Genomic DNA, 27,544 nt, shown 5'->3' on the forward strand with positions numbered 1-27,544 from the left:
AGTTATTAATAAAGATGAACTTAACTGTGTAGAGATAGAGTGCATTAGCTATGTTATGGAAGACTGGATACAACTGTTGAGTAGTTTGGATATTGTAATCAATATCATCTCAGACCTTATCACTCAAATGAACTCAGCTTCATTCCTCTTATTAGGAGTATTGGAAACATTTGAAAAATTGCCTAATTTGTAAATGGCTTCTGGCTGGCTACTGAAATGAAGTCTTTTAAAGGCTGCTTTGCTGCTGTATTGAGTTTTTAGTATCTCTCTTTGAAAAGAAATAAGGAATAAACTCAGCCGAAAGGATTAAAACTGAGAAGGATTTGGATTAATACAGCATTAAGAGGTAAAGCTGTCAGGTTTTGTTACGAATTTTAGTTCATGTTTTCTCTTGGCTGCATTTTAAAAGTATTTCGTACTCTGAAAATATTAAATACGTTGCATGTCCCACTTGTTTTTGCTTCCCGTGCTTGTCTTGATTCCCACTTTTCTGATTTGTTGCCCCACCCTAATTTGTTTTCACCTGTGTCCAGTCAGCCCTGTCAGTCTTATCTCTCCCACTGTCTGCATCAGTTTGTCACTACTCGCTGTTTCCAGAGTTCTGCGACTTTTCTCATTTCACTGCTTATGTGTCCTTGTCTCCTTTGTCCTTTGTCCTCCTGCCTGTGTCCTGAAAATCTGTCTCAGTGGTCACTGAAGGAGGACAGAGGAAAAATGAGGCTTGCTGTAAATAAATGAGGATGCACAGGTGACTCATTTGCTGAAGTGATTTTACTTTAAGATGTTCCAACTTTCTGGTCTGCATTGCTTCTGTTTGTAACTTTAAAAAGCGTATGGTATCACTTCACATTAAGCCGCGTTGCGATCCTAAATATAAATCATGTCGCGAGCACTGTTGCATCAGAAATCATGAAATGCAGGAATATTTGATGCAGTTGCATCAAATTTAATTGGCATCGCTTTAAAACGAGGCTCACAGGCGAGGATGTCTCATTTTGTTAAATGCCCACTGTCTTTCTCTTTCCTCGTGTCTCTCCCTCGCCTCATCTGCTCGTATCTTTGTGAGATGGAGTAAGACGCGAGGAGAGGAATCAAGGATAGGCATTTCTGGAAATGAGAACTGGGGGTGGTGAGTATATGTGCTGTCTTTCTGTTTATCACTCCCTGCTGTTTCCAGAGCTTGCGTTTCCTGCTGGTGTAATTTTTTTCTTTTGGATTGTCTTTTTGTTGAATTCAATTTGGAAAATCACTCAGCAGCAGTTTCTTCTGTTATTATGCCTGCCAGTCCAGTGTGTGTCCACACTCTAAATGGCACATAACAGCTGCTTACAGATTGCTTTAATGTTCAACTAATTTGCAATAAGAAGAATGAGACTGTCTCGCTTAGAGATAGGATGAGGAGCTCAGTAATTCAGGAGTGACTCAGAGTAGAGCTGATACTCCTACACTTAAAAGGAGCCGAATGAGGTGATCCAAGCATGTCATACTGGGAAGAGGCCCTGGGATAGACCCAAGATACATCTCGCGGGTAGCCTGGAGACACCACAGTGTTCCCCTGGATGAGTGGGAGGTCTGGGCTTCTCTGCTTAGGCTGCTGCCCTTGTGATGGATGGATAGATGGATGGATGGAGGCTTCATAGCAAATAAAACCTATGTGGATACTTTTCTCTCAAATAAATGGGATAATTATAAAAATATTGTTTAAAGTTGCACAAAAAATTTTGAGGATATTTGAGCACTATTTTTTTTTAAAGAAAAGATCGGTCTACTAATATTTAACTCAAAACTAGAGCAAAGCTCAACCCTTTAAAATGTGAACCATGAAATAATTGTAAGAAATTAATTCAAACTTTTGAAACTGAAGAATTTATTAAACCCTCCAACTGTTTTTTTTTTTTTAGTTAATTAAATAATAATTTGCATATATGAGTTGTAAGTTGTATCATATTTGCTGTACTGGGCTTCTTTTTTGTATCAAATGTGTCAAATATGATAGGCTAGGCATTAAAGGGTTAACCAAAACTGGTGTTTTCAAAACTGGTCTTTTAACATTTAATGTATAACTGCAAAGCTTCACCAAGCGGCTTTGTTGCCTGAACTTAACCAGAGGTCCAAGTCATGACGTTAACTCTGTACATCACATACCACAAGCATAACTGAATATTATATCATTTAAAAAGGTTTGCCTGAAAATAGTTTTCTGTCTGCAAACTTGTGCACTCAGTTTGAGAACTATAAAATGAACTCCTGTGCAGAACATAAATGAAAAATAATGATTGCAACACAACGTGGTAAACAGTTACAGCAACTTAGTTCCAAAGCCACATCCACTCGATCACAGCTCAGATGTACTGGTTATATTTTGATCATGTGAAGCCGCCAGTACTGAGTCTAACAAATAAATCGGCCATAGATGAGACAGGATGAATAATAAAGGATGTATAAAAATCCTTGTGGTTGGCATGATTAGATGTCGGACACTTTTCAAAACAGTGTCTTAAATCGTATATGTGCAGCTCAGGTAGTGTTAGCAGAGTTTTGACTGTAAAAGAAAAAAGTATTAAGTTGATTTGAGTTTAAAATTTGACTAATGAGCTGTCTGTTATGCACTATTTAGCATTTGGTTTATTGGTTTTTATGTGATTAAAGGGACACTAACAGTCCTCTTTTGAAGTCTGGAGCTTTTAATAAATCCACTGTGAGTGCAGAAGACAGATGGAAGCAAAGGGACCATGAGCCAAGGTGATACTGAACTGTCTCGTCTACTTAGACATGCCAAACTAGGCTTGGTGACGCTTCACCACACTCTTAAGAATACGCAGTGACAAGATCTTTTGCATTTATTAAATACTCTTTGCCACTTTTTCCCCATTTGGGAGCAGCAAAAAAAGAAAGAAAGATAAAAGGCTGTAAACAAAAAACTGACAACTTTAATATTATATAGAAAGCATGTTGAAAACAGTTGCCTGTTTATACAGCACCAGCATTCACTCCTCCCCTGTGCACAGTTTAGATCTTCACCATCTCCTGAAGAAAATAATGTCTCATTAGCTGCCGCTCTGGTGCCGGGTAGGTAATAAATAAGTCTACTGGGATTGACCAAAAACAATGAGCTGAAAATGCCAAGAGCAACTCTCCACATACAGATTGCAACTAGATTTAATGTTTACATGAAAAATGTACATTTTTGAAAGTTTTAGTCACAGAAATGAAGCCTAGTTAGGAAGGCTCTCTTCCTTAACATACAATTTTGCTACAACCTCTATGAGTTAATTTTTTAAAGGTTATTCACATTCATCACAAACGAGCCGAGCTGCCCTGCTCTGCATCCTTCTACACCAAAGTCCCATCATAAGGACCTGTTGTTATTCAGTTTGTGGTGAAAATAAGCTCAAGGTTGTAGTCAATAAAAAAGTTCAACTGCTGTTCATTTCATGATGAGAGAACATGAACAGGCTGTGGTGATGCTATGCTTTGGGCTCGCAACTGTATAAAATAATGTGAAAGCAACATGTTCAGATTATGTCCAAAATGCCAACTGGACAGTGCTTTATTGAACGCTCCCGGTCAAGATATTGAACCGCATCAAATTCATCACGGAGCTGCAGGCGGCACGTTACAGCCGACACAAATAAGCCAACACACACAAAAAAACGCTCCATATTCAGAGCAAAACATGCACTAAGCACTATTTTAACGATGCAGTTATTCTGTTATGAATGCCATCCCAGGTGTTTTAGCACCCTACCTCCCTGGTATCGGTATTCAAAACAAGTTTGTGGGGGTCTGTTTATGTGCGGCGATATTTCAAAATGTCAGGGTGTGAACTTGTGCTGTCTGTGTGGTGCGATGTTATTAATGGTACCAGTACCAGACACAGCCCCGCAGCCGGGGCTGAAGGATAAGTCATCGATGGCCAGGACCTCAGAGGCCTCGCTGTCAGCTGAAAGTTCTCCTCGAATCACCACCTGGTAGATAAAGAAAGAAAGAATTGATAAAAGAGTACTCAGCCACCACTTTTAATTTACACCATTGGTTTGCTTTGGTGGTCATGCATGCATATAGTATGTGTAGAGCATCTGTGAATGTGGTGTTTACTGTGCTTAGACATGTGTAAGCCTATAGCTCTTGCTCCAAGCTAAAGCTGTGAGCTTATTCACATGTTAGTGGGAAACTAGTGGGAAGAAAGGACAATGAAAACCAGAGAAGAACAAAATCACCAAGAAAGAAATGAGGCACAAATAAGATTGTTATAAGTTGTTCATAATATAACTTATATGAGCTTAATCTTCTTATTTTGGTGTGTTAACTTTCTCACATTTACTTGCTGGCAGCATAAATGTGCAGTTTAAGGCTGATGTGATGTAACCTCTGCAGTTCAGTTAGATGTGATCTAAAGCAGCGGTCCCCAACCTATTTTGCGCCACGGACCGGTTTATGCCCGACAATATTTTCACGGACCGGCCTTTAAGGTGTTGCGGATAAATACAGCAAAATAAAAGTAGTACCGGTACCGAAAAAAAGAAGATTTATTCATAACACACGTGAAAAGACCAAGGAAAACCGAGTTAACGATCAAAACGATAACAAAATAACGCTGAAAACCGATAAAAACCCTGAAAACCATACATTTCACACCCGAGCCTCAACTCTCGCGGCCCGGTACCAAATGACTCACGGACCGGTACCGGTCCGAGGCCCGGGGGTTGGGGACCGCTGATCTAAAGTGACCTGAGATTTTGAAGCAATACAAATAAAGCTGATTCAAATCCAGAGGGGTCTGTTATTGAGAAGCACAGCCATAAACAAACCAACCAGTTAGATTTTCTTCGGCAAACATGGGCCAAATCTGTGATTCATACATTTACCAACCACTTCTTTAGGTACACCTGTCCTATAATTACTCTTTAACAGCCAATCACATGGCAGCAGCCCAATTAATTTATGCAGGTAGACTTGATCAAGATGACATGCTAAAGTTCAACAGATGGTAGGGTCAGAATTTGGTGTAAACAGCACGAACTAATCCATCCTATGTTGTATCAGTGGTTCAGGCATGACAATGAGTTACATCTGAGAGAGGGTAAAAGGTCTTAACATCCAGACTTTATGTCAAAAATGACACAGAGTGCTATAAAAGAGTTTATCTACATGTGCTTTTGCTAATTGTAAATCATCTTTATTCTTGGTTATGAAAGTCACGAAAGAAATCTAATCAATATGCTGTATGAAAAATGCAGTTCGAGTAATGAAAATTATTGTAGTGTTTGGATTTTGTTTGCATAGACAAATAGACATGATCCAGTTTAGATTTGTGTCTCTGTGTGTTTGCAGGCATGTGAAAGATAAGAAATGTGTCACTAACCCATCATTATACATGATTGTGAATAAGAGAAATGATATTAAGTGTCATAATTGTTGAACACCGAACTATAACTCATAAGATTTTTCTGACAGTTAATGAAGCTTAACTGCTTGATACTGATCAGATTATAATCAGGTTTAAGTTTAATCGATATAACAAATAATAGAAATATAATAATAGCAGGCCTCTCACTGAGACTGGCCTTGGAAGGCGTGATGTGTGTGTGTGTGTGTGTGTGTGTGTGTGTGTGTGTGTGTGTGTGTGTGTGTGTGTGTGTGTGTGTGTGTGTGTAAATTGTGAATGGCAAACAGAGCTTTGAGGAGAAAAAGTGAGGAAAAAGTACTCCTCTGTATTAGAATTTACAAGAGATTATATTAAAATGGATGTAAAAACATGGTAATTATAAATTTATGTTAAGAATAACATAGAAAAAAAGAAAATGTAATGAAGTGACGTTAAAGTTTTTTAAAACTTTAAATCATATATGTGGAAAAGTCAAATAATAAGAGGACGATATAGTGTGGCTGGACATCGTGTGATTAGACGCTAAACAAAGGTAACTGGATGTCTTCATGTGTGGGGTCAGATGTAATCTCAGAAGATGTAATGACTAGAAGGAGAAGGGGGAGAAAGGATGACCAGGTACTAAAGTGTTGTGCAGAAATAAATGGTTCTTCTGTGAGATGAGCAGTTCAGAAGATTGGATCTAAGAAATTCCAGCAGAGACTGTAGAGCTATGAACTGCTGCCCAAACTGTGAACGTGCAAATTAGTTTTGTATTTTTTGTTTTTTTCTCTGCTCAGTTTTACTATGTTAGATTACACATTCAAGAGAGTTTGGATTTCCACTGTATTCCTGGGGGATTGAATTTCCAAGGGCTGCTGCTGTCCTGTTGGACTATTAGTATCAACACGGATCAGAGATGCGTGCATCGTGGTCGAGGTGTAGTCATTCTCTTTTCAACTCGTTTATCAAAGATGAGAACAAAGTCAGCATTAGCTCAGAATAGGTTAATTAAACAAGTATAATTCAAGTGATTTTATTCTTTTTTTAATTCTGATTTTGCTTTGCTCCTTGCTTTTTAACCCTTTGTGAAACAGTAAAGGTAAAAACCTGGGTATTAATCTGCATTAGTATAATGCATATATTACAGCTCACTCCAGCCTCATGCAACAGACTCCTGGAGTTTCGTTTTCCAAGTCACTGCGCTGATCTAGAGGGGAGCTGCCATTAACAGGTGTGGCCATAGAATTTATTTTGACTCCCTAGGCTACTCAGGGACAAGGGGACCATGGAGATATGTGGGGTAGACACATGGAGGAGAGAGGCAGCTTGAATGCATTGAGTCTCCTGAGTCATTGGCTCCATCTAAGCTCTGCACTGCCTGCTGGGGAAGACGTGTAGTATCAGAGATTAGGACTTTTTAAACAGAGAGCTGCTCCAGACATCCTGTACAAGAGTGCTGATCCCACAGATCGACATTCATAGTGTACCTAATGAAATGGGCAGTGATTTTATATCATATGTGACTTTTATTTTATTTCTTAAATGACAGATAACCAGATACAGTTCTTATTTATTTATTCAATGTGAAAAGAGCTTTGTTTAGAGCAGGGGTGTTGAACTCCAGGCCTCGAGGGCCGGTGCACTGCAGGCTTTAGATCTCGCCCTGGGTCAACACACCTAAATCAAATGATTAGCTCATTACCAGGCTTCTGGAGAACTTCAAGACATGTTGAGGAGCTAATTTAGCCATTTAAATCAGCTGTGTTGGATCAAGGACACATCTAAAACCTGCAGGACACCGGCCCTCGAGGCCTGGAGTTTGACACCTGTGGTTTAGAGCAGCGGTCCCCAACCCCCGGGCCTCGGACCGGCACCGGTCCGTGAGTCGTTTGGTACCGGGCCGCGCGAGTTGAGGCTCAGGTGTGAAATGTATGGTTTTCAGGGTTTTCAGCGTTATTTTGTTATCGTTTTTATCGTTAACTCGGTTTTCCTTGGTCTTTTCACATGTGTTATGAATAAATCTTCTTTTTTTCGGTACCGGTACTAGTTTTATTTTGTTGTATTTATCTGCGACACCTTAAAGGCCGGTCCGTGAAAATATTGTCGGGCATAAACCGGTCCGTGGCGCAAAAAAGGTTGGAGACCGCTGCATTAGAGTCATCGACAGATATAAAAATGTCCCTTAGCATTCTAATATTTGGGATAAAGTCTTTTTCAATTAAATAGTTATTGTCACAGTCCCACCACTCATAATTCCAGCTCTGTATCGACATACATACAGAACATTTGTGCTTCAAAAAGCCTAATTCAACCGTTAGCTCTTTTAATCCTCACCCTCTTTCTAATCCTCTCACAAATGTATTGGCTTCTACTGAATATTAACTTATAAATAACACTTTATGGGCTTCTTATCAACAGAACAGGCTGCTGCAGCTCTGCTACACAAACAGAGCCTACATGAGCATGTTGGACCGTGAAGCTTTATTAAACCTTGTTTTTGCAGAATGCTGTTATATTAGCTGATCCTAACGTTTGTGGGTTTTGTAGTGCCTGTCTTTCTTAAAAATGTCAGGATCCATTCAGTTCCTATTAAATTATTTAGAATTTGAGCAAGCCTAATATTATTAATGTCTTAAAAATCGTAATCGTTATTACTGTTAATATTCATATACCCATTCAGTTTTCATATTTGTTCTCACTGATTATTCCTGATTTCTGTTTAAATACTTGTTTCTAAATTTATTACAACAGGTTGTAACAAGTATGGGAATAAAATACAAAAAAGAAGCAACAACAAAAATAGGTGGATAGATGAAGGAAAAAAAGGAAGAAGAAAAAAGAAATCTAGCAAAGACCTGACACATGACCTGAAAGAGACACCTGTCCCTTTAATAAATCCGTCTACTGTTCACTGAAGCCTCGTCAGAAATGGTCTCAGTTGACGGGAGCCTTTGAAGAAGCCCTTCTTAAGGATGTGAGACAGGGAAAAAAGGCTAATGTCAGCCAAATTACACAAGGCTTGATATAAAAGTGAACAGCATGAAATAATGAATCCAGAATTTTGGCTCAGATTGTTGTCAATGTGTACAGAGGAGGTCAGGAAAGAGATACAACAGTGAGTGTCCACAGCCTTTTAGACACAGTGGAGGCTCGGTCATGGTTTGGCGCTGCATTTCAGCCATTGGTGTCGGGATCATGTCCAGTTTGATGGAATTGTTAACAATTCATCTGGAAAGAGTCTGATTGACAACAGGTTCATTTTTCAGCCTGACGATGACCCAGAACACTCCTGCTGATGCATATTTGGATAGAAAAAAGCACAGAGGAGCAGTATCAGTCATGGATAGGCCTCCCCAGAGCTCGGACCACAATATTATTAAAGCAGTGTGGAATCATCTTGACAGAGAACAGAACAAAAGGCAGAAACATTCAAAGAACAGCTTTAAATGTCCTTCAAGAAACCTGGAGAACTATTCCTGAAGACTTAAAGAAATTACAAGAAAGCTGCCTAAGAGTTCACGCTGTACTGTAAAATAAAGGTGGTCATGCTAAATATCGACTTTTCAGCTCATTAGTATTGCAAAAAAGTCTGTTTTTGCCATATATATTGTAAATCCATGTCTGTTTACATATATTTGACTAAATAACTACATCTATTATCCCTTTTCCTAGATGAATAGGAAGAAATGCTCTGTGCACCCTACTGAACATTACAACACATTAAAACAGTAATGTGTTGTTGTTTTGGTCAATTTAGGACCTTAACTGGTTCACACTGAAATCTAATAAAGTAAAAATATATATCAAAACTACAACTATTACAAATAAATTAGATCTGATCAAATGATCAGAATCAAGCTCACAGATTTGCAGTGTAAATGAAGCCTTAGTCAGAGTGCTATCAGAATAATATCATAGACACGCTGATCAAAGTCCACAGAGCAGCGTTTATCTGCACCGGTGCAGTTTTACAGCCTGTCATTTATGACTGATCTCAGCAAACAGTAGATTGCGTCATCAAGACTGCTCAGAAAAGTAGAATTTCCATCAGTCACACATCTCAGATGGTTTTTCTTTTACCTCCACAAGTGAAAATTGAGGTCACAAGGGTAATATAATCTTCAGCAATGAGTTTACATAACTGTTTATTTAGGATTTCACAGCTGAGCCGGAGTGTTTATCTGATCCAGACAGTGTGCCCCCGCTTTCTTAAAATCTTGGGTATTTTTATCCACAGAGTCATGTCGTTATTGTGAGTAGAAGCAGCACAACAAAACACCCTTAATCATATCGCAGATTAGATTTTCATCCTCCAGCTTCTGGAAAAAATTTTTATATGGGTGATATATTTTTTGTTGATCTTACAAGATTCAAGCTGACCAAATGAAAAGTTCTTCCGCTACACAATTAAAGAGCAAATCTAACCTCAAGGTGCAGCCCATAAAGCAAACTGACTGAAACTGAAATCACGGCAAATGAAAACCCAATTAACCAAACTACCTTGGAAACAGGAAGTGGATTAATGGAGGGGAAAGTGAATGTTAGCAGAGAGGTGGCCTCTCTTTACTCCCGCTGCTACTGGTCGGCTACATCACAAAACTGAGCGGGCACTCCTGGGTGACAGATGGTGAAGGCAGAGAAGAGGGGACGGTGACACACTGACATTGTCTCAGGATACTGGAAGGACACAACAGCAGGCTTCACAGGACTCCAGATGGCCTCTGAAGAGTAGGTCACTACCCTCGCAGTGGATATAAAAAGCTCCTGTCGTGAAGCTTACTTCTTCTGTGACGACTTCGCTAGTTACAATAAACCCTACACTGCATTATTAACACTGTATACCATAACACCTACTAAACCTGTGAAAGCCTTTGAACCAGATTATAGTAAAACATCAAGAGGTTATGATGTAGGCCCAACGTCATGACAAGCATGACTTTTGACCATTTATTGGGATGACCTCCATATAGTTCAGATGTTTTCTCCACCAGCTCCTGATGAGGCAGCACCGGCAAAAGCCAGAAAGAGCCTAAGCCTGAGAGCTCATTTATGTGGTCAGCTGTTAGCGCCTCTAAAGTAGAATAAGTAGAATATCAACCAGGGCAGGTCCTGAGCGATTAGCTAATTATCTGGCTTTCTCTGTTGGAGGGGCCCCAGGCCACAATATGGCTGCTAGACACAAATTATTTTAGTTTATATGTTCCCAGGCAGAATACTTCACTTTATCAAATTAGGTCTAGTTGCAGGGCTTAATGGGAACTTGATGGCATCAGCGCTCACAATCAAAAAGGTGTGCTTTCCACAAGAACATCCCGAGCTCTGGTGTAAATGTTCGACTCCTTAACCGCTAAATGCACCATCCCTTATGTTGCTAATTTTGTTTGTGTGCTGCTGGGGTCGTTTTTAAAAACACCTGTCTGCTGTGGCTGAAAAATGACTCAGATAAAAAAGATAGTGAATCAAGGAAGCAAAATGGTAAATGGCCTGCATTTGTATAGCGCTTTTCTAGTCCATAGGACCCCAAAGCACTTTACACTACATTCAGTCATTCACCCATTCACACACACATTCACACACACATTCACACACTGGCGATAGCAAGCTACATTGTAGCCACAGCTGCCCTGGGGCGCACTGACAGAGGCGAGGCTGCCGGACACAGGCGCCACCGGGCCCTCTGACCACCACCAGTAGGCAAACACGGGGTTAGTATCTTGCCCAAGGATATTTGGCATGCAGCCAGGAGGCAGCCTGGGATTGAACCACCGACCTTCTGATTAGTGGCTGACCTGCTCTGCCACCTGAGCTACAGCCACCAACATCAAAGATGTTTGACTGCAAAGCCAAAGCAAGGGGATGCACAAAGTTGAGGGAAAATGCAATCATCTGATGATTCTCTTAAATGTTATTTAAGGAAACAATGATAAGAGCAGCTTTAAGATTATATTGTTTAAATTAAAGACAGTAGGTAGATTGTCAAGTTAAAAAGACAATAAATTATATGTTATAGACCCTGTTTTCATTCATCAGTCAAAGTGCAGCTCACAGGAAAAGGATCCAAGCATCTAATGGATATATTTTTCTTTTCTTGTGCCTCCAAAATCTGCTCTCGGGTTTTGCTCCACATTCATTTTTATTGTGGGCTCGAATGAGCTGCATTCTGACTTTTTCCTTTTGTAAATTCTACTCAGGAGCAGTGCAGAGTACGAGACACAGCTAATGCACTACAGTGATACTGAGCTACAATACGAAAGCCACAGTACAATTTAGCACATTTGCTATGGGCTCTTACTTTAAAATATTAAAACTACAATAAAAAAAGAGCTTTTTCAAATACTGCACAAAGACTGTATAGTATCAGAAAGCTAAGAGAAGTAGCACTGCTGGTGCCTAAGGTAATAATACATTTGATTAAACGCTAACAAGTTGGAGTCGGGGGTATTTTAAAGAATGGTTTAATATGTATGAATTAGAAATTAAATACTAATATAACTGAGACCATTTGTGACACCATGATCTGATACGGGACACGCTGTTAGTATTAGACAGTAATTACACTGTTACAGACCTGAAAACTGTCATTCCTGGAAAAGCGAAGGATTTCCCGCAGCCACGTATCCTTCTGTAGTTGAGTTGAGGGTTTCCACACTGCTGTGCTCCGACCTACTGGATGAGTTTGAACCAGGACCTGAAGATCTCCGTGAGTTGTTCCAAAATAATAATAGAAACTCATCTGACAAGCAGAAATGAAAAGAAGGTGATCCGGTGATGTCACATTGGTGGAGGCTGTGGTTTACTGTAGATTCTGTTACCTGGCAGGTGTGGCTGGGTGGGAAGACTGGACTTTTCAGGTCTGCTGTGGTTTTGTTTCCTCTGACGGGTAACAGGGACAGAAAATGTGCTGACGGGAGAGAGGAGGAAAATTTAATGGAAAACTTTCATAATAGGTGTTGTTATCATTTGGAAATGACAGCTGCTCCAACCTGATTTGTTGTTTGTGTGGTCATGTTTGAGTCCAGCGACCTCAGTTGTTCTGGACCACTGAGCCCTCATTTCTGAGCTTTGGATCAGGTCACAGAAACCCTCCTCAAAGTCACACCTCTCATACATTGAACCTGCAGCAGAAAATGGTAACACATATATTTCACTTCTGCTCTTTTGTTGTTAAGCCTCTGATGTAGTTCACGTCATTAAAGATTTAAGTGTAAACTGCAGTTTATAATTCAGAAGTGCCGTGGCGTATTTTCAAGATTAGCAACCATACAACAATCACCGCCCATTTATAGATCCTTGTCGACAAAATTTTATATCCATCATAAAAATGTACTCAGTAAAGCTTTCGATTAGATTAAACTTCTATTTGTTTTATTCTACTGATCTGGATTTTAGAGACCAGCCCTAAAGCTACAGATTTTTAGAACAAGGCTTACTCCTAAAGCGCTAGTAAGATTAATGATCAAAAAAAAGTTTTGTAACTACAGTACACAATAAATGAACAATAAATGACCAAAGATAATAGTTCTTAATGGTTAAGGAAGAAAAAATATTATTTTAGAAAATGCACTTTAAGACAGTTGTTTATTCTTTTAGTCCCATTATTTTGTTCAGTTGGATATAAGCCTGATAGTTCAGAGTGACACGTCATGATGACACATAGAGGTGGAAAGTAATGAAGTTCATATATTTATTACAAATATCTTTGCCTCCATGTCCTCCTTAATTACATTTGTGAATCCTCTCTGTGGTCTTCCTCTTCTCCTCCTGCCTGTCAGCTTCATCGTCAACATATCAGCACATGTCTACACCATCTCAAACCAGCCTTGCTTCTCTAACCTTGCCTCCAAACTGCTCGACCTGATCTGTCGCTCTGATGTACTCATATCTAATCTCGTCTGCTCTCACTCTAAATCAGAATCTTAAAATCTTCAGCTGAGCCTCCTATCTTTTTGTCAGCCCTCCAAACCACACGTCACATCAGGTCTCACTGCCTCTAACCTTTCCTTCCACTCTTGCTGCTATCTTTCAATCACAAATCACCCCAGACACTAGTCTCCACCCACTCCGCCTCTTCTCTACGTCTTTTGTGCAATGTCCAAATAACTGTACTTTCTACTCCTAACATCTTTAAAATAGGTTTGTTACTTTAGGCTTAAGACATCTGAGGGGCATTGTTGATTACTTCACATCACTGTGCACCTCCCAGACAACAGACATCAAACTGATGTGAAGCTAAATGGAAGGATCAATAACATAAAAGGCAATCCTATTGGTGAATCCACCATTCAAGGTGCACATGTTAATGTGTTGTGGTTGCAGTACTTCAGCATCTAGCTTAGCCATACTGAAGAGGAGTGAGCATAAAAGGAGTAATATTTTCAGGTCATTTCAAACGCAATGCTTCGAACTGCTCAACAAATATCAGTAAACACACAAACTGTTTCTGTTTCGGTGCATTTTGTTACACACTTTGTGCAGCTTAAAGCGACAGGAGTTCTCAGGGAGAGAAAAGAAAAGTAAATGTGTGATAAGTTCGCTCTCAAAGATGAAAAAGGATGAGGATAAGTTGTTCTCCACTGCATTTAATATAAAGAGAAAATGTTTGATTCACAAGCAAATTTACAAACTCTATGAACTGAAACCAGATCGTGGATAAAAATAGATTTTTACTCTCGCATTTTTCTACACTGTGTGTCCATTTTCACATTTTACTCACAATTGTTTTCATCGCTGCTGTCCCCACAGTCGTCGGTGAAGTCACACACACAGTCCTCAGACACGCATAATCCGTGAGAGCAGGAAAAAGCCTGGTTCGAACAGGTGTTGGCAGCCACTGGCTTGAATACCAAAGTGAAGGCTAACACCAGCCACACCAAGCCAAGCGGTGACGCCATCAGCAGCTTATTGTTTAACCTTCAACTAAAATACCTAATTTTCACCTCTAAATGAAGCATTTTTCTGTCAGGACATGAGGAAGAATTCCTGGTGTAGAGCGGCTTTTCCTCACTGTGTACAGCTTACTCGGCTCCTGGATTGATACCGTACGTGTGCTCAGCATTCATGCTGTAAAGAGTAATAAATGGGTTTTATTGCTGTTACTCAACAAGGTCACTGTTCCTGCTCATGTGTTTAACATGGACACATGTCATGACAAGGGGACAGAAATAACCAAAGTCTCCTAAGCCCACATTTTATTGCCTCTATTTTTTTTTTAAATAATTTGGATTGAAATTAGATTCAGAAATGATCTTTACTCTGTACGTAAGTGACTGCATCTTGCATAATTGTGACAATACTTCATCTTTTGTGTGGTTTCCCTCTTTTCCTCCTGCCTGGTAGCTCCATATATAACATCCTTTGTACAGTATATCCCCTATCCCTCCTCTGCACCATGTCAAACTTGTCTCTCTAACTTTGTCTCCAAACTGCTCATTTCTAATCTTGTCCATCCTGGTAACTCCCAAATGAAAATCTGACCCTCTTAAGCTCCGCCTCCTCCAGCTCGGCCTCCTGTATTTTTCTCAGTGCCACCATCTCCAGACCATACATCAGGTCTCACTAGCATCTTGTAGAGTCTATTCAGACTCTACAAGTCTGAATAGTGGAAGGGAAGGTCTACAATGTAGACCTTCCCTTCCACTCTTGCTGCCACCCTGTCACAAATCACCCCTGGCACTCGCTTCTTCACCTCTCCCCTGCAGTGCCCATTTCTGCAGATAGTCGACCCAGGTGCTTAAACTCTTCCACTTGTATTATTTCTATTCATTCCATCTTCACTGTTACACCTGTCACTTTCCCATTCCCATAAACAGGTATTCTGACTTGCGTCTACCGACTTTCATTCCTCAATCCTTTGTTCTCTTCTTCTTTCAATTTAGAGATTTGGATATTTTCTTTTAATAAGGACGATGTCTACCATTGTATGCATGAAAGCTCTCTTACTCCCAATAGTGATCATCGCACTCATGTTTAACTGATTTTTACAAGTTCAGCTGGGAAGGAGCCGGTTACCTACTATTATGTCAATAGTAGGTAACTTTAATAATCAAATGCAAATGAGACTTACAGAAAAGCCAGCAAAAGAAATATGCCACAAGATAAGATACATTATCTCTAATCAGTTAGATGAGATGAGCTAGGGAACGTATGAAGTGCTATAAGAGGATCATTAACTGTGTTCAGCAGGGCTCAGCTCCTCTATACAGTGAGGCATAATTTTATTTCACAGCAATCAATAAAGACAGCAACCTTAACACAGGCAAGCAGCAAGCCAGTACAAGAGTTGGTGTGGTTCAAATGAAATTAACCTTGAGAGAAAAGGCGAGCTTGACGGCCCCATTGTGGGATGAGGAACCAGTGGAACAAGGGAAATATCACGTCTGAATTGACCCCTGTTGGCAGCGGGCGTGCCACATGTAACACAGAGGCCTGCAGGCTGTTGTTTCTCATAGCAAACAGCAGTCAATCATTTTAACAGTGTCAGGATGTAGAAGTGGAAAGCATTTTGAGGTTCCAGATTTTTAACATGTGGTAGGAAGAAACAAGAGTACCAATGTGGTCACTAATGGTGATTCATAACCACAATTAGCTGATTTCAACTAGAAAGATTCATTAATATCTGCCAGCAAAGAACCGCGCAAAAAAATCTTCACTGCTCTGTAACTCAAAGTGGGAAGTCATTAAAGAATATCTATGTTTTTTCATGCGGAACATAATATTCAGAGCAGCTGGATATAAAAGTAGTGTAACCAAAACGCTGATACTGCTCGATTAAATTTAACCTCACAAAAAGAACCGAGGAGGAAATTATACTGGGACAAAAATACATAATGACGTGATTACACATGCTCCCAGTGTTAGCATGCTATCATTTAATAAGAATGTTTAAAACTGATCGGGTCTGCACCTTGATTTTTTTTGTTTTTCAGTCACTCTGTCGTAGATTTGCTGCAGTGCTTTAGCTGTCTGACAGCTGGCCGGCCTCATATTTGGCTCTCAGTGTTTTTCTAATTGTGCTGTCATTAATTTTAACATTTAACATGATAACTGAGGCCTGTAGAGTCTGACATGTAGCTCTTGAGAGAATTTCTCATGCACAGTTTGACCTTAGGGTAAATTTGTTGGGACATCCGCTACTAGGAAGATGGTGGCACCCTGTTAATACACATGCGCTCATGCTCCAGACCAGAAAACTGCCTAAACTTCTACTTTTGTAGTGGCCTCTAGTTACCCTTTTAATTTCTATGGGAGTACTAAGTCTGTACATATAGAGTCAGGTTTCAGAGTACATAGAGCCCCATGAAAACCTCTTTCACATGACTGGTGTTCATACCTCTTTTTGATTAATTCTAAAGTCTGGACATCAGTTAGTATTTTCATCAGTAGCTCTGAGGTGTGGATTCATATATGGGAACCAAATACATTTAATTATTAGTTACTATTAATATCTAGCTCTCTTCCATAGCATGTCTTTGTGCTGTCTTCATCCACTCACCCTCGACCGGTCGCGGCAGATGCCCGCCCTTCCCTGAGCTTGGTTAAGTTGGATGTTTCTTCCTGTTAAAAGGGAGTTTTTCCTTCCCACTGTCGCCAAAGTGCTTGATCATAGGGGGTCATCTGGTTGTACGGCTTTTCTGTTTCCTTTGTATTATTCTAAGGTTTTTACCTTACAAGATAAAACGCCTTTAGGGAACTGTTGTTGTGATTTGTCACTATATAAATAAAATTTAATTGAACTGAATTAGATGACTTCAATGACCAATCCAATATAAAGTTCAGAAATGTAAAGAAACAAAGAACCACAGCACGAGCAGCTAGGAGTAAACGGGATATCAAACAATGCAACTGAGTGCTGGACATAAGGGAGTATTCACAGATGCTTTGAAAAAGATTATTTACTCCCATCCATGGATTCAAATCATCAGCATGACTGGAAGCGGGGATGTGATATATTTTCACAAAGTTGTACCTCCACACACCCGTCCTGCATTTGTTCTTTGTCTTCCAACTAATGAATTCTTAAACTCTTGTGATTCATTTCACCTTAACTGGTGAAACAGAGGTCAAAGCAAAGCTTGCCCGTAAGTGACTTAAATGAGACAAATTTATCGTTGAGTCTGCCGGTCCTGGTGGGATTGATGCAGCCATTTGTCAAAGATTCGAACTAATCTGTTCCACACAGTCTTTTACATATTAATACAAAGCTGTGATGAAATGCTGTTCCTATTTGTAAGCAGAATGATTTTCCTTGACATCAATTTTTTTAATGTTTCATCTGGGTAATGGTGAGGGGGAGGTTACCTTCACACACCAGCAATGACCTCCGATTGGAAAATTAAGTTGCAAAACCCATTTTTCTACAGGATTTACAAGAAAACTGGTGATTGCACTGAGGAAGGAGTTTATATGCAGATCCGCAGTGTCATTTTTTAAGCAGAGCTGATACAATACAGGAAAAAATGGAAAACAATAAGTAAAATCTCCTAGAATTTCAATGAGGTGCAAACTTTACATTGGCAGATACTCAGTGTTCTTGTTCAGCAGCTGAATGAAAGCTTTTGCATTTTTAAAGGAAGTCTTCCTCTCTAAGAGAGAAAAAGTAACCAAAATCAAGTCGTGTTGTCTCATAATTCATAATCGTTTTTCTCACATCCCGCCGCCTTTTGACACTTCGTTAATTAGGACACATTGACAGCGGAGAACATTTGCATTTTGAATGCAGCCAATCTGCTTTCACATCCTCACTCAAGCTGCGGCGATGTGCAACACCTGCTAATTTTCCTCAGACCTGAATCGAGTGATTCACTGCTGAGTCAAGTGATCATAACAGCTGGGGTTTAATCTTAACAGTGTACCTGTAGGAGATGGATCACTCAGCACCTCCAATCAACGCAGCATGAGCGCGAACATCCTGCAGAGCTCTGTGACGTGCCGTTGTGTACGAAGCAGCCGGCAAAGTATTGACAAATGAGCTCAATAAGCGCAAAGTGAGCCAGTGAACCAGACCGCATTCAGCACCTGAGTCTTATGCATCCTATTTGGCGGATCCTTGTCCCGCAATAATGCTGCCACCTGTCAGTATACAAGAGGCACACTGCCAGAATACTCAAGGTAAGTTGAAGGGAACCTGTTAGCTCTGCCATGGCTGCCATTAATCGTGCTGTTCATCTGAAAATCAAAAATAAACACACAATAATGAAATAAACCTGTGACTGTTCAGAGACATACATCATTTTAGCACTTCTGAAGCATTAGTGTAGTAATGTTAATGTTTTCAATGTTATTAACTTTGTCATTTTTTCTTATTTTTTTTTTCAATTACATGGATGTAATTATATAATATGGGGATATTTGGCAATACTAACACTTGTGAGGTCAGAATGATTTCTTATTTTTATCTGCAGTCTTATGAACTTTAAGGACACTGAAGGAAAACTAAAGACGCATTTGTTGGTTGTCGCAAAGAGAGAAAAATGTGCAGTACAAGTAAAAAAGCAAGCCCCTCAAACATTTTCATTTTATTTTGAGATAAATTGACAGCAATATGCTTTGACATATCTGTGGTATCACCTTCTGGTTTGTTTTCTCTTTGTCAATGTCAATCACAACGTGAATGCAAACAAGTTGCACCGAAGTGCTGCACAGCAACAAAGAAAATACACAGAAAATATGAAGAAAAAAATTCATTAATTTACAAAAAAAAAAGTTAAGATATCAAGCTCTGTTTAATTCGAAAGGCAAAGCGTAGAGGTGGGTCCTTAAAAGCACCTTAAAAGTCTCGAGATTATGAACAGCTCTCCATTTTTTTTAATGGAGAGATGATTAACATATGAGTAAATCAAACAAACTTATACCGACTTTCTCTGTGATAGTTTGAGAATGAAAAGTCAACACAACATATTGTTTCTTTACCACACAGACAGATGTTTAAAGATTCAGTGGAACAGATGTCACAACTTACACTCTGTTACGTCCCTCTGCAGCCCCTAATCATCTCAATGTTTTCAGCTGGTGCTAATTGGCCACACCTAGTCAGGTGTGGACAAAAGCATACCTGAGGCAAGCTTCCCAGGAGCTTGCTTGTCTTTGCCTTGGTGGCACCAGCCATTTTAGCCAACCTCGTATTCCATTTCAAGAAAAAAACCTCTTCTCACTAACACTCTGGTATTCATCTTTTTTTTTTATGTTGTGGCTTTTGAGCCGGGTCATAACACTCTCATCCTAAACCGCCAGTGTACCACCTCAGTATCAGTTAGCAAGCTAGCAATGGCTGTGAAACTGAAGAAGTCACTAATCCGAGTGACGAAACGTTTCTCCCTCTGAAAGCGCTACGTCCTGATGAACAAGTCCTGGATGATGGAGCATGCACATTGACCACACTAACAATGGCTGGTACTAGCAGTCTGTTTGAGCCTTTCCAATGACTTTGCTATGCAGCCACACCCGCTTTAAAAGTTGCTCTGCATTCTGCTCGACTCATAAGGTGTATGAAAATATTTATTGAATATATAGTCTCATTTTATTACATATAATTTGCAAGCTGTTTTCATTTAAAATCAGTATTTGAGTGAATGTAATTCTTAGTTACATCCCACCTTCACAATAAAGGAATATATCTGCTCTTTCAATATGCTCATTAACTTGTTGAGAGTTGACATCTTTAGATGGCAGCGTCTGTAAATAACGCATGCAGCAAAGACTGTTCTTTTCTCCCTGTGGTGATCAGCTCTCAAAGCAAATCACCTGAATAATTTCAGCTTGATTAATGAATAAGAGAGACAAGGTTCATTGGCAGCGGGGGATGTTTTATAACAAAAAGATTAAAATCTGACCTGAATTAGAAGATATTTCTCCTACTGCAAATTCAACCATTAAAGCAGAAAGATGACGGTCTTTCGATTGGAGCGTATAATTCTAAAGATGAGAAATTAAACGTGTACGACAGCTCGAACCTTTTTAATATTCAAGTGCTGCAGAGCAGAAATTAAAAAGGGAAGTTGGCAGAATCCTTGACCTCGACAGCCATGTATATGTATGTGAATAATGAGCTGACACCGGGCCTCATATTCACAGAGCGGTTGCTGTATATGAAGCATTTACATACATTCATCAGAGCAGAGAGGCTGTGAGTCTCTGTTGTTGTAAATATTTGCTGCTCAACACACAATGTTTATCATTTGTTTAAATGCTTTGTGTGGTATATACAATTAAACTTAGCGCAGATATTGTCATGGGTCTGACGGCACGTTTAACTCAGCATCATAAGCCATGTAGGGAGGAGAGCATCGGCTGCTCAAAATATTCTCTCGGGTACTGGAGACCACGGAGAATAAAGCCAGGTTGGTCAGACTGTTACGAAAGTGTAATTACACACTAGATTATACAGATTCCACAAATTGCCAAAATTCACTCCCATCCAGCTACAAACCCTCAGTCCTGAGAACCTCTTCTCTCAGACATTCAGCCTCTTCCATCCTTAGTCTCCAGTCAACACACAGCTGTCTACACTAAAGATAAGCCAGGTCCAGCCTCATTTTTGACCAGGTTATAGTCAAGAGAAGGGGTCTCAGCCTTAACAGAATAAATCTGTCTGGTCTGTGTGTAATCTCCCTCTACTTTCAGCCAAACCCATGAACTTTTTCTTCCACTATCCAAGTCTTTCTGTTTCCTGTGTCCCTTCCTCAACTCAAACTGTTTTTCTTTTTCCTTTTTTCCAGTACTTGCAAGCATGATAAAATACTTGTCATGCTGAGTCATATCAAGTGAGCTGATATAATCTAATATCCAAACTTTGAGATCAAAGCCACTGTGAGATTTTGATATATTAGAAATTGTTGTGATAAGTATTTCCAAAACACCCCTAGAACTGGGTAGCTCCAGACTGGGATGACACAGTATTAGGATTCAACAGCAGTTATGAGTTAAACCTTACATACTGTTCAGGTCAAGACTGACTTATTTTGACATTTGACAGCATTCCAAACACCATAAATGTCTTTTTCTTTTTCTTTTTTCTTTTTTTTTAGCTTAAAATGTGATTACTTTTCTTAAAGTGGTCTAAAATTTTAATGTGCATAACGTGTGACAAAATTTTATGTGCATTGAGGCTGTTGTAGGACAAATTTGACCCAAATGTACTCAGATGGATTTCCCAGTGCGGAACTAAACAAGGAAAGTGGGGGATTTAGGACCTCTTGAAAATGTATAATATTCTAATGTATTTGTGATTTCTTTTCTTTTTAAATCAGGCAGCGGTGACAGAGTTGAACAGGGAACTTGACACTATCATGAAAAATGTCTGTATTCTCACCATGGACAGAAAAAAACCATCCAAGAAATTGCTACAATATTAGGAGTGGCAAAATCTACCATTTGGTACATACTGAGAAAGAAAGAAAGCACTGGTGATCTGGATCCCCACGCAATACAAAAGTGGTGGATGATCGCAGAATCTTTTCCATGGTGAAGAGAAAACCCTTCACAACAGCCAACCAAGTGAACAACACTGTCCAGGAGATAGGCTCATTGATATCCAAGTCTACCATAAAGAGAAGACTGCATGAAAGTAAATATAGAGGGTTCACTGCAAGGTGCAAGTCATTTATAAGCCTCAAGAATAGAAATGCTCAATTGTACTGAAAAAACATCTAAAAACCCAGCACAGTTCTAGAAAAAACTTTCTTTGGACGGATGAAACCAAGATCAACCTCTACCAGAGTGATGGCAAAAACAGCTCATGATCCAAACAAAGCATACCACATCATCTGTAAAACACAGCAGAGGCAGTGTGATGGCTTGGGCGTGCATGGCTGCCAGTCGTACTGGGACACTATTGTTAACTGATGATGTGACACAAGACAGAAGCAGCTGAATGAATTTTGAGGTGTTCAGAGACATACTGTTTGCTCAAGTCCAGCTAAATGCAGTCAATTTGATTGGGTAGTGTTTCATAATACAGATGGACAATGACCCAAAACATACAGTCAAAGCAACCCAGGAGTTTATTAAAGCAAAGAAGTGTAATATTCTTGAATGGCCAAGTCAGTCACCTGATCTTAGCCCAATTGAGCATTTCACCTGTTGAAGACTAAACTTCAGACAGAAAGGGCCACAAACAAACAGCAATAAAAGCTGCTGCAGTAAAGGCCTGGCAGAGCATTAAAAAGAAAACCCAGCATGTGGTGATGTCCATGAGTTCAAGACTTCAAGAATTAGAAATTAAAATTTTATTTTCAGTTATTTAATTTGTCCAATTACATTTGAGCTCCTGAAATAAGGGATTGTGTTTAAATTGCTTTAGTTCCCCCACATTTTTATGCAATGTTTTTGTTCAAACCACGGCATTAAACCTAAAAGTCTGCACTTCAACTGCATCACAGTTGTTTCATTTAAAATCCCTTGTGGTAATGCACAGAACCAAAATTAGAAAAAGTTGCCTCCAAATATTTATGGAATTAACTGCATATGGTAGGCATAACAAACAGGGACATATAACAGTCACGAGAGATGCACTTGCAAGTACAAGCACATGTGATATCTGGAAATCTAAAATTAGGAAAATTAAACTCAATTTATTCTGAAATAACAGAGAGCTAACTGAGATTAACATAGAGGTCAACCCAGACCATACTATAAAGGAATGAAATATGAATACTGTGTAAGGGCAAAACAGTTTACTGAACTAAAAATGGATTTGGCACAAGGAAATCTAAACAGCCTAGCCAAGATGAACAGACGGAGTCAAAAACATAGAAAATCTAGGAAATTGCTGCATCACTAAGTACATATTAGGCAATCTGGCAGAGCAGGGAGGGAAAACATGCTCCTCAAATACACAAGGGAGACAATTAGACACAGGTGCGATCCATTAGGGCGGAGGAAGCAATCACGCAGGAGGGCAGGGAAAAGGTGAACCGGAAACATGGAACAAGGGTGACTAACAAAATAACACATAAAATTTATGAAAGGAGATGCAAATGTTAGAAAAACATCATATAATTTATGAGCCAGAGTGGGATCTCACACAGAGGACAGAAAACAGCTCTAGCATAAATTCTACTTCTCCTACATAGCAGAGACCTCACCAAGTTCATTTGGTCCATGAGAGGTATGAAAAGATCAGTGTGAGATGTTACACCGAATTTGTCTTTGTTGGAAAATTGCAGTTTACAGTTCAGGAACAAGGATCGCTCTTTGATCCTTTTTCACCTTGCATCGGGTGGACGGCCAACCATTTTAGCCTTGCTAAACCTAACTCCAGCCTCCAAAAGCAACCAGTGCTTCATAGGTAGTGTGAAACTTGACTGCCCTGTTAATCTACATTCATCTGTCAGTTGTCATTAGCTATTGTACATACTAAAATATATGCAGTTTTCAAATGAGATTCATCTTTATAAATTAACTTCATTAGGCTTGCCATTAATAATGATAATATCATTGATGGTCAGTGCAATAATAAAATAGCACCAATGGGAACCATTCTGGGTTTTTTTGGGGGGGGGTTGAGTTAGTTGCACTACTCAGAACTTATTTTGTTTTGCTCCTTCTCACTTGTGCCATAAAATATGTAACAAGGAGAGTTTAAAAGGACTCAGTAGCTATGCCCTCTGCAACCCCTACTCTTCTTGCATTTGCAGTCCAAAAGTCTTTGGATGTCTGGGCATTCATGGCTGATTGTCTATAGCTTATGAGGTGTGGATAAATGCATCCCTAAGGTCAGCTTAGAGGGGAGACACCACTTCTTGCCAAAGCTTGTTATGGTCTCTTGGCTGTCATTTGTAGCTGAGCTTAGTAAGTAATATCTTTGCAAACTCTAGTTTCAGTCTTCACTTTGCGCTGAGGCTTTTGAGCCAGGTCATAACATCCTAGGGTTACACTGTCATTAATGATTCCTATGCATGAAATCTACTTAGAGTATTTTAGATGTATAATAAATTTTTCACCCACTGAAATCTCAGGCGAAGTGTGGAAACACATTGCTCTTCATGCAGAACACAGTTTGGACAAAACACATCAAATTGTCTCTGCATCATTAGATGTGTTTTTGCTCCACTGGTTTGATGATTCAGTGGAGGATACACTGGAAAGTCTGACGTGGATAATGAGTTTAAAAGGTTCAGGACATTTGGCAGGAAGTTGTCTGTTGTGCATGAAGTTCACAGAACAAGTTCAAGGAGCTTTGTGCAGGTTCTGGTATACACTTCTTGTCCAGGACATTCTTACCGTAACTGACAGGAGGAAGCTGCTTTTAACTTGTCAGACTCAATATATCACTTTTGTTAAAGGCCCATTGCAAGGGCACTGTTCACCAATATAAAATTAACGGGCATATTTGACATGAGGTAGAAAGGTTGAAGGATTATCAATTTAGCATCATACCATTTAGGTATAATGCAAAACTCTCAGTTTTACACAATTTTAGTTTGGAATTTCAGTGTCGGGTAGAAGATTTGAGTTCATCAAGATTTAGTCAGCCTGTATCAAGAAGAACTGAAAACCACCATCTCTATGGAAAAATCAATTTCCACATTCTTTAAACTTTGAAATATTCTGAAGAAAATAAATTAACTGCACTGCACAGTCTACATATACTCATGTCAGCTGTGGTGGTAAAAACACTCAACGCATGCCATTTGGATTGGGTTATTTAATCAGTATCAACTGAGATTACATTAAGTGTTAAGTGTCAACATGTTACTCAGTGTGTGTATATATATACCTACATAATACTCCTTAATCAAATTATCATTTCAACATAGGGATATTATCTGCGTGTAAAAAGACTTATGTAGATATTTTTATCAAAAACGGGTGTTCAAAGTGGGACGGACAGCAAAGCAGTAAACTAATGAGTTAATCCAACAATGCTCACACAGGGTCTTGAATCAGGTGCAGGTCAAAGCAGCTACAGTAAAGTATGCTCTCCTTTCAGCTTATCCAGTTATCAGTGTTATCAGACATTTGTTGTTCTATGTTTCAAACTTTCTACCATTGGTGAGGCAATCAAATACTCTTTAGAGAAATTTCCCAAAACAATTGCTGTTAAATATGCTGTGGCAACAAAAGATCTCCTATTTTCGTTCTACCTCTAAGAGTAAATGAGTGACCTCTAAAATGTGTCACTTCTTTGTTGGAAGGGTTCAGTTTTGAATAGTTTAAATGGGTGCATGAAGCTTTGGAGAATTTGAAAAATGCTTTACTTTTGCTTTACACTAGATTTTTTTTTTTTTTTTTTTTGAGATAAAGACAGAGAATCTTTTTTTCATTTTCGTTCCTTCCAACAACCAGATTTTTTTTAAAGTGACATTTTCTGTACAGTGTGTAATTTGACAATTTCATAGCAGCAAGGAAATATAACATGACATCTATTGACTGTTTTCAGTTATTAATTATAGGAATATATAATATGCGAAAGCCTAACAACCAATTTATCCATGAATAACTGAGAAGAAAAACTTGCTTTTCATTGCCATCAATAATTTGTCCCTTTTTTTTTAATTGACTGCCTGTAAAGTGATGTACACAAGTAAATGCTGAAAACAAAAGGCAAATGGATGAGGATGTTGGCTGTAACAGCAAGAAGTAAATTCAAGGAATAATGGGCTTTTGCTGAAGAATGAAATATCTAAGCTACCTATGTACAGCTACAGTCAGTTTACATCCACTCAGTATGGGCATAAATGTCAATGTCAAATACCAGTTTGGGCTTTTAAAGATTTCTTTGAACTGTTCTTTTCCCAAGGTGGAATGATAGTACATGATACATCTATAATGACTTGAACTGGATATTGAATGAAGTTATTTTGGATTTTCTCCACACAAGGTCAAAATTATACTAAGGTTTAAAATGTCCCTTAGCAAGTTTTACTTCAACCAGAGACTTTTGGTATCCATCAACAAGCTTCTGGCATAACTCTGGCTGGATATTTGGCCACTCTTCTTGGAACAGTTGAGGTTTGAGTTCAGTAAGGCCAATCCAGAAGCTTAATGTTAGCCTGCTTTATCTACTCCAATACTATTTTCTTTAATATGTTTGGGATCATTGTCTTGTTGGAATGACCAATTGTGTCTGTAGCTGATTTGAGGTGAATTTGAAAAATTTGGAGGTTGCCATCCTTCATTATTTCATCCCCTTGTATGCACCAGTACCAGTGACACCAAAACAGCCCCAGAGCATGATGCTACCACTACCATGCATGACAGTTCGTATAATGTTCTTAGAGTTGAAACCCTCCCCTTTAATCCTTCAAACATACCTCTTGTAATTGAAATTGGTCAATTTTTCTCTTCCTTATTTGGCTTATACTTGTGGGCAGCTACAACTTCACTGAAGCTTGACTGTGTCGATTCTGGAGCAGTGGCTTCTGTCCTGGTTGGGACACTCTCAGTTAATGGTGATTTAAAACATGCTTCACTGTCAACAATGTAGATATTGCTCCAGCAGCTTCCAGTTCACGGCGGGCTTAAGCCTTGGTGGTTCCTGGGTCATTCCTGAACATCCTAATCAATTTCCTCTCACTTGAGGGTGACAGTTTGCATCTTCTTCCCTACCTTGGCAAAGTGGTGAGGCATCTGAATAACTTACTGACATACAGTTGTTTGAACTGGTGATCTTGCAATTTGCAGTTGTTTAGAAATGGCTTCAAGAAACCTTCTTAGATCTTCACCGAGTTCACTGAGAGCTTCACTTCATTAAACATGTATGCTGTACAATTATTCCATCCTGAGAAATAAAGATTCCAAAGAAACATTTAAAAGCCCCAAAATACCACGACGTTCATGTTCATGACAAGTGGATGTAAACGTCTGACCACGACTGTGTACATCTACAAATGCTTTATATTTATTTTTAAATTTCATTGTCCTGTGAGACTTAAGGTAGAGATCTTATCATCTTGTATTGTTAAATAATTATTCAATATGTCTAACGCATCTTCTGCTGGTAATATGGATAGGCAGTCAGGGCAGTTTAATTGTTTCAGAGCAGAAGCTGGTAGTATTAACAGAAATGCATAACTGTGTTTCTGACTGAGTGATGGGAGGAGTCAGGGAGATAAGTGTGGCTGTTTGAGGGTTTAAAAACTGCAGGAGGGGTTTTGTGTCAAATTAAATTACATGAGATTAACAACAAAGGCGGCAAGAATCAAAATGTCTTCAATCAGCACCAGAGAAATCCAG

At 39.2% G+C, this 27,544-nt stretch overlaps 1 protein-coding gene across 1 annotated transcript in view; it reads right to left on the minus strand.

The window, feature by feature from the left end:
• Window positions 1-14,262, minus strand: part of malrd1 (MAM and LDL receptor class A domain containing 1) — a gene marked incomplete at its 5' end in the record, with an annotated part of 82,945 nt that extends 68,683 nt beyond the window's left edge. Inside the window, 5 exons of the mRNA XM_080864726.1 lie at window positions 3,872-3,968; window positions 11,940-12,104; window positions 12,184-12,272; window positions 12,355-12,486; window positions 14,085-14,262. Of these exons, the coding sequence (XP_080720852.1) occupies window positions 3,872-3,968; window positions 11,940-12,104; window positions 12,184-12,272; window positions 12,355-12,486; window positions 14,085-14,262 (661 nt within the window). The remainder of the gene's footprint in view (window positions 1-3,871; window positions 3,969-11,939; window positions 12,105-12,183; window positions 12,273-12,354; window positions 12,487-14,084) is intronic.
• Between the last annotated feature and the right edge of the window lie 13,282 nt (window positions 14,263-27,544).

Source organism: Rhamphochromis sp. 'chilingali' (assembly GCF_963969265.1).
Source record: "Rhamphochromis sp. 'chilingali' genome assembly, chromosome: 18".
Lineage (NCBI taxonomy): Eukaryota > Metazoa > Chordata > Actinopteri > Cichliformes > Cichlidae > Rhamphochromis > Rhamphochromis sp. 'chilingali'.